Source organism: Capsicum annuum, chromosome 8 (genome assembly GCF_002878395.1).
Source record: "Capsicum annuum cultivar UCD-10X-F1 chromosome 8, UCD10Xv1.1, whole genome shotgun sequence".
Lineage (NCBI taxonomy): Eukaryota > Viridiplantae > Streptophyta > Magnoliopsida > Solanales > Solanaceae > Capsicum > Capsicum annuum.
This window is the reverse complement of record NC_061118.1, coordinates 143,547,582-143,555,769: the sequence shown is the minus strand read 5'-3', so window position 1 is coordinate 143,555,769 and position 8,188 is coordinate 143,547,582. Positions and strand designations below refer to the sequence as shown.

The 8,188-nt window shown below is 37.9% G+C and overlaps 1 protein-coding gene across 1 annotated transcript; it reads left to right on the top strand.

The window, feature by feature from the left end:
• Window positions 1-2,728: 2,728 nt before the first annotated feature.
• LOC124886651 lies at window positions 2,729-3,590 on the top strand. The gene is made up of 3 exons (XM_047395529.1): window positions 2,729-3,034; window positions 3,169-3,248; window positions 3,332-3,590. The coding sequence occupies exons 1-3, from the start codon at window positions 2,729-2,731 to the stop codon at window positions 3,588-3,590; spliced, it is 645 nt and encodes a 214-aa protein (XP_047251485.1).
• The last annotated feature ends 4,598 nt before the right edge of the window (window positions 3,591-8,188 follow it).

Below are 8,188 nucleotides of genomic sequence, written 5' to 3'. Positions count from 1 at the left end.
TTTTAAATTTATGGCAATATTTTGTTAAAAAAAATCCAACTTCAAAGAAATTATTATATAAAAAAAGTTCTATAAAAGGTAAAGTTTTAACTATTTTTTTTTTAAATTGACACTATTTTACATAAAATAAGCTAAGATTCCTAAAAGAAGAAGCAAAAAAAAATTTCTTGCAAAAACTAAATGCACTACGTGATTTTTTTTCAATTAAAAAAAGGGTAGGTGAACTTTCCCAAGAAAAAAAAGATTTTGTTTTTTTAGGTAAGGACTGTTATTCTTTTGTTATAATATTTTAATTTAGGAGTCATTACATTTTTCCCCAGTTTTAAAATTCTTTTCTAGGTTATACAGATACTTTATTTGGGTAATAAATTTTTTTGACCATAGCTTTATTATTGAGTTCCTTATAATTTCTAGATTTTAAATTTATATTTATATTAAGTTTTGATTTTATTAATCATAATTAACAAATCATCCTTTTATGTTTGTAAATAGTTTTGTTATTGGATCTCTAATATAATGTATCGGTTTAATTTTCAGGTTTCGAATTTTCTTTTATATTACGTTGTTTTTATTGATCAAGAATAATGAAACATCTTTTCATGTTTGTATGTAGTTTTCATTATTGAATCTACAATATGACTTTATTGTTTCTAGGTTTTAAATTTTCTTTTCTATGACATTGGGTTTATTGATCATGAATAACAAACTTTCAGTATTGAGTAACTTTGTGATTTCTACTCAATTATTAAGTTATGAATTTTCTGTGTAAAGGTTAGGTTTAGTTGTATTGTTTTGATATTTTTATTATCATATTATTTTGTTGTAGTTTACAGGTGGTAGATAAATATCGATCGTCTTTGAAAATTTTTTTAGGTAAAGTTTAGATTTAATTGTATTGTTTTGATATCTCAACCTTAATTTTTTTTTTGTATCTATAAAGGTAGGTTTTGTTGTATTGTTATGATATCTCTATTATCGTATTATTCTGTTGTAGTTTACAAGTGGTAGATGAACGTCGATCGAGTTTGAGGAAATTTCTTTTGCAAAGGTTAGGTTTAATTGTATTGTTTTGGTATCTCTATCATCGTATTATTTTGTTATAGTTTACAGGTGGTAGATGAGTGGATAATCTTGGGGGCTCGCTTTCTCTCTCTTCCACCAACGTTCCATTAACGTTCACCCAAAGGACTTTCTCTCTCTTCGACTGACCAACCGACGTCGGCGCTAGCGTAGACACGCCTACAACAGGTAAGGGTACCCTCTTTGCCTCTCTTTCTCTCTCTTTTTCTCCCCAGCTCTCTTGAGCTACTTCTCTCTCTTTCCCTTCCCCGTCTTTTCCATCTAGTCACTACTATCATCGGCGGGATTATGGTTTTTACCGGCTCAACCACGACAACGGTACAAGGGTGCAGTTTCGGCCAAATCAGGTGGTACGACGCCAGCCAGCCACCAGAGCATATATTTGGTAATAACCAGAAGACTCTCCAACGACAGCCAGCGACGCTTCGTTGCCCGCTTTCCGGCGATGCTAATTTTCAGCAACCAACTCTGAAATCAAAATTGACGGTACCATCAGCACGCAGAAGTACCCCGGTGACATCTCAACTTTCATATTTATATACTTTTACTAGTTATTATTCACCGTTTCATTTGTATTGTTCTGTTTCTTGTGATTATAGTTGTGACTGTCTACTTTCGCTTATTGGTAGATATTTGTTGTGTTGTTCTAGCTGCTAGGCCGGATAGTGTATTTTATGTGTTTCTGCTGTTTCCCCACTGTTTTCTTATTTTCCTGCTTTTCTATTGTTGTTTTGTTGTGTTTGTCTGTCAGTTTGGGGCTTTGTTGTCGGTTCTCAAGTGGTGGCTGTAGGGGTTGATGGTGGAACAGGGTCATATTCGAGGGGGTTGGGGTTAGAGGCAGTTTTGGGTATGGGTGAAGAGGGGGACATGGTGGGTGTGGAGTTTAGGTCGGGTGTTAGGGCTAGTGCGGTGAGGGGTGGTAGATGTAGGCGAGAGGCAAAAGAAGATAGGTTGAGGGTAGGGTCTTGGAATATAAGGACCCTTCAGGGTAAGTCCATAGAGCTGGTGAAGATTCTTAAGAGGAGAAAGATTAATATTGCGTATGTCCAGGAGACTAAGTGGGTAGTGTCTAAGGCTAGGAGATGTGGATAGGTATAAACTGTGGTACTCAGAGAGTGACAAGCGTCGGAATGGAATGGGGATCTTAGTGGATGGGGAGCTTAGAGGGCAGGTGGTGGAGGTTAAGAGGGTCAGTGATAGGTTGATGACGATTAAGTTGGTCATTAGGGGGTTTACACTGTATGTGTGTAGTGTTTATGCACCGCAGGTAGGCTTGGAGGGGGAGGTGAAAGGGAGGTTTTGGGAGGCTTTGGACGAGGTGGTGAGAAGTATGCCTAGTTTGGAGAAGATTATTATAGCGGGGGACTTTAATGGGCACATTAGGGTTTTGCTGGGAAGTTATGAAGATGTGCATAAAGGTTTTGTTTTCGGTGTTAGAAATGATGAGGGAGCTGCTCTATTGGATTTTGTGAGGGCCTTTGGGCTGGTGGTGGTGAATTTGAGCTTTCAGAAGAAAGAGGATCACCTGATTACCTTCCGAAGCGCGTTAGCCAACACTTAGATTGACTTTCTACTTCTTAGGAAGAAGGATAGAGTTTTATGTAAGGACTGTAAAGTCATTTTGAGTGAGCATCTTTTGACCCAGCACATGATTTTGGTGATGAATTTCATTATCAAGAAGAGCAAGAAGATAAGGGTCGAAGAGGGTCGGCCTAGAATTAAGTGGGGTGTCTTGACACCAGATAGTGCGCTGGAGATAGATGAGAAAGTAGCGGGATTGAGGGTGTGGGAGTATAGGGGGAACGTGAATGTTATGTGGGATAGGGCTGCCAGTTGCATCACGGAGACTACTAGAGAAGTATTGGGTGTTGCGAGGGGTCGAGCAAGACGGTATAAAGGGAAGTGGTGGTGGAATGAAGAATTTAAGAAGAAAGTGGAGATGAAGAAAGGGGGCGTATGTTAAGTTGATTGAGAGTAAAGATGCAGAGGAGAAGCGGGTGAATAGAGAGATCTACAAAGTAGCAAGAAAAGAGGCTAAGCTAGCAGTTACGACTGCTAAGACAACAACATTTGAGATCTTGTATGTAGGTTCAGAGGAGAAAGGCGGGGAAACGAGGTTGTATAGGCTTGATAAGGCTAGAGAGCGAAAGGGTCGGGATCTCGACCAAGTGAAGTGCATTAAAAGGGAGGATGGTAGAGTTTTGGTGGAGGATGTCCATATTAAGAAGAGATGGCAGGAGTATTTTCATAGGCTTTTAAATGAGGAGGAGGACAGAGGCATTGAGTTAGGGGAGCTAGAGCACTTGGATGAGAGACGTGATTTCAGTTATTGTAGACGCTTTAAGATTGAGGAGGTCAAAAAGGCTATTCGTAGGATACGGAGGGGAAGGGTGGTGGGGCCTGATGAGATTCCGATGGATTTTTGGAAATGTATAGGTGGGGCAGGTTTAAGGTGGTTGACTGATTTGTTTAACGACATTTTTAAGACGACAAGAATGCAGGGGGCTTGAAGGTAGAGTACGTTGATTCCGTTATATAAAAACAAGGGTGACATTCAGAGTTGCACCAACTATAGGGGTATCAAGCTATTGAGCATACCATAAAGATTTGGGAGAGGGTGGTTGAGCGGAGATTGAGGAAAATTGTGTCCATTTTGGAGAATCGATTTAGTTTTATGCCTGGTCGCTCGACGATAGAGGCAATCCACCTGGTGAGGAGACTGGTGGATCAGTATAGGGAAAGGAAGAGGGATTTGCACATGATGTTTATCGACCTAGAGAAGACGTATGACAAAGTCCCTAGGAAGGTTCTTTAGAGATGCTTAGAGGCTAGAGGGGTCTCGATGACGTACATCAGAGCTATTAAGGACATGTACGATAGAGGGAAGACTCGAGTGAGAACGACGGGAGGGGACTCAGAGCATTTTTTGGTCGAGACAGGGTTGCATCAAGATTCGACTCTTACTCTATTTCTATTTGCATTGGTGATGGACGTGTTGACATGGAGTATTCAAGGAGAGGTGCCTTGGTGTATGTTGTTTGCGGATGATGTAGTGCTGATTGATGAGATGTGGGGGGGGTGTGAATGAAAAATTGGAGATTTGGAGGCAAAGCCTTGAATCTAAGAGGTTCAGGTTGAGTAGGTCCAAGAGGGAGTATTTGGAATGCAAGTTTAGTGACTTGAGGCAGGAGGACGATGTGGTGGTGAGGTTGGATTCCCAAGATGTTTGTAAGAGGGATAGTTTTAAGTATCTTGGGTCTATGATTCAGGAAAATGACGAGATTGATGAGACTGTCTCTAACTGTATTGGAGAAGGTTGGATGAAGTGGAGCTCACCTCGGGAGTGTTGTATGATAAGAAGGTGCCACTTAAGCTTAAAGGCAAATTCTACATAGTAGAAGTCCGTCCAGCCATGCTATATGGAGCAGAGTGTTGGACAGTCAAGAACTCCCACATTCAAAAAATGAAGGTGGCGGAAATGAGAATGTTGCGTAGGATGTGTGGACTTAATAGAGGGGATAGAGTTAGGAATGAGACTGTCCGGGAGAAGATAGGAGTGGCTTCGGTGGAGGACAAGATGCGGGAAGGAAGGTTGAGATGGTTTGGGCATGTGATGAGGAGAGGCACGGATGCCCTAGTTTGTAGGTGTGAGAGGCTTACGTTAGATGACTTCAGGAGGAGGAGAGGTAGGCCAAAGAAATATTGGAGGAAAGTGATTAGACATGGCATAGAACAGCTTTAGCTTACTGAGGACATGACCCTAGATAAGAAAGTGTGGAGGTCGCGGATAAGGGTAGAAGGCTAGGATGTGTGCGTGGGTTTTAACAAATAGTTACAAGAGATTATGTATAGCCGGGTTAGTAATCCTAGGACTGTGTTCATATGTAGGAGCACCTAGTTAGGAGGGTCTGGGTGTGCCGGGTATCTCTGATTTGTGAGTGTATGTTACTACTAGGTGAGGGGTCGTATTCCTGATGTCCTATTTCTTATCTCTTATTTCATATTGTGCTTATTTATCTTATCTCGTATTGCTCTGATTTTATTATGTCTTATCCCTTTTTATGTTATGTCATTCATGATGCTTCATTACGCTCTTGTTTACTAATCTCTATCTCGAGCCAGGGGTCTATCGGAAACAGCCTCTCTACTTCTTTGGAGGTAACGGTATGGACTGCGTAGATTTTACCCTTTTCAGACCCCACTTTGTAGGAATACACTGGTTTGTTGTTGTTGTTGTTACAGGTGACAGATAAATTTCGATTGACTTTGAGATTTATTTTTTTTGCTAAATGTTAGGTTTAATTAAAAAAAAGTATCTTTATATGTTCAAAATATGTTAAATCTAATTATTGTATCTTCTTTATTATTTAAACAAATATCCTATTTAGTGTAACGTTTGAACTCATTAAAACTAATTATAACAAAAGAGGTTCATGATATTGAGATCAAGTAGTGAATTTCTCTTTTAAGCTTTATACGCTAAAAAGATAGAGTTTATAATTTAAAATGGGTGGTTAATTAGTTCTCGTGCATGACATATTCATTCTTTTATTACATTCTTTTATTAATTGTTTTCATCCCTCCCATTCTTGATATGTCTTGGTTTTGATACTTAATATGTTATATATGAATATAAGTCAGTTAAATTTAGGTGTTATTGTCACGGCACCCCCACTAATCTTTCTGTGGGAGAACCATCTAAATCGAACCATTACCCAATCACTTAATTAATATTAAGATGATATTATTATAAAATCAACATAATAACAATAATCCAGGACTAATCATTATTAATGCGGAAGTCGAACAAACTACTTACTAAAATCTCCAAGACCCAAAAGTCATCGTACAAGAACTACTAACAAAGATCGTGTCTAAAGAGATATTCAAAAATAAAGTAAATAGAGAATGTTTCATTTCCCGAAAGATGGAAAATAACAAATAAGATGACTCATGGAAGCCTGGAGACGGAGTTCTCACCCTTGGATCAAGATCTGCTGTCAAACTCTAGAGGTGAGGTCATGTTTGAGCCTCTAGAACACTTTCTGCACTCAACCAAAAAAGAGTACAGGGTAGTATCAGTACAAACCGCTAAGTACTGGTGGGTATCATAGGCCAACTCAATTTAATAACATGTACACAACATAAATCAAATAACAAGTAGACAAGCATCGTCACATAGCAAATATTCAATGAATCAATAATACAACAACAGGTCAAACAGTGCTCACAAACAAGTCATATAGCCATCAAGAGTATCAACCATATTGTAAAAATCCACAAAATCAACACAATATGTACACATATGTATGGGACTTATTTTTGCCCAAATAGTCATGACTTGCAGGGAACAATCTATGTTTATATACCGTTTCGGCGTGGTACCTAATCCAACATATATATATCCGTATCGGCGTGGTACCCGATCCAACATATACATATCCGTATCGGCGTGGTACCTGATCCAACGTATATATATCCGTGCCGGCGTGGTGCCCTATCAAACATATACATATCCGTACCGGGGTGGTACCCAATCCAAAATATACTTATCCGCACCGGCGTGCTACCCGATCCAACATATACGTATCCGTACCGGCGTGGTAACCGATCCAACATATAAATATCCGTACCGACGTGGTACCCGATCCAACATATACATATCCGTACCGGCGTGGTACCTGATCCAATATATACATATCCATCCAACGTGGTACGCGATCTAATATATACATATCCGTACCAGCGTGGTACCTGATCCAACATAGACAAGTAATATCAATATCAAATTTACACTACCTCACAACATACAATACAATGTACCAAGTTTACAAGTACACTTAAAGTCATAGGACAATTCCATCAAGTAAATTTTCAATAACCATTTATACACGTCTTAACAATCAAAACATCATCAATTTCAAGCATGTCAAATGTCAATCAACAAGTATCCAATTTAAGAGCATACAAATAATTAAATCGAGTCTAAACTCCAATTAAACCGTTACCTACTTCAATCGAAGAAACCGAAAGCAAGCTATTTTCCCCTCCGTAAAGTCTTTGAATGATCAAAATCTGTTGTAATCACCACAAGAATACGAATCAAATGGAATCACTTTATTCATTATAGCTCAATCACTAACAATTTTCTTATTACCTTATCATTACTTTAAATTTGGATGATCGATAATCCTATGAAAAACAGTAAGAATAATACACTTTAATACCTAGAAAATCTAATCCATTCTATTGATTAACGTCATTATTAAGTAATAATTGATTCAAATAATCTGCCTAACCTATAATCTTCTTGTACATTCAAGGTTATAAAGCAAATCATTACAAAAATCATCCTAAGATAGAATTTTCTCGCCTAAGACCACGCTATACCACTGCCATCAACGTGCCATGTTAATGTCCTTATTATCTCATAATTATCCACTAATTCCCTCAGTTCCAAAAGCTTGCAGATCATACACATCACCCATAATGAATACACTTCATTTCATATTGTCAGTAGGTAGATATTAGGAGTATGGAACAATTCAAACTAAGTAAATTCAACTCAATTTTTTTTACCTGAAGCAATCGACGCTGCTCCACTGCAATTTTCGTGTCCCTCCCTTTGCAACTACTGATTCTATTATAACATATATGGTAAATCCTACCCAATTAAATATATATTGTATTGGCCACATAAGTATATAAATTATAATTTTGACCTATCAAATTATTAATTAAATTAATTATTTAAATTACCTAAAACTTCTAATGTATCCTCAGAATTTATTCGGGGTCCTATAAAAATAAACCAATTATTTAATTGACAAAAAGTACGTTCCGGGCCTATTGAAAATATTAATATACCATATCTAAGTCGTCTTGACCAAAGGTTGCCATGATCAAGCTTAAATTTATGAAACACAATAATCCAACTAATGACTTAAATTACTTCCGAACACCTCAAAAATTGGTACTACTCATCACCGTAAGTCATAAATCATGTATACGACCTACAGGAAGAACTAAAATAGAAAAGATGAAAAATTTACAAAACGATCAAGAGGGTCGTTACAGTCATATTGTTCCGTATGTATAGTTTCTTACT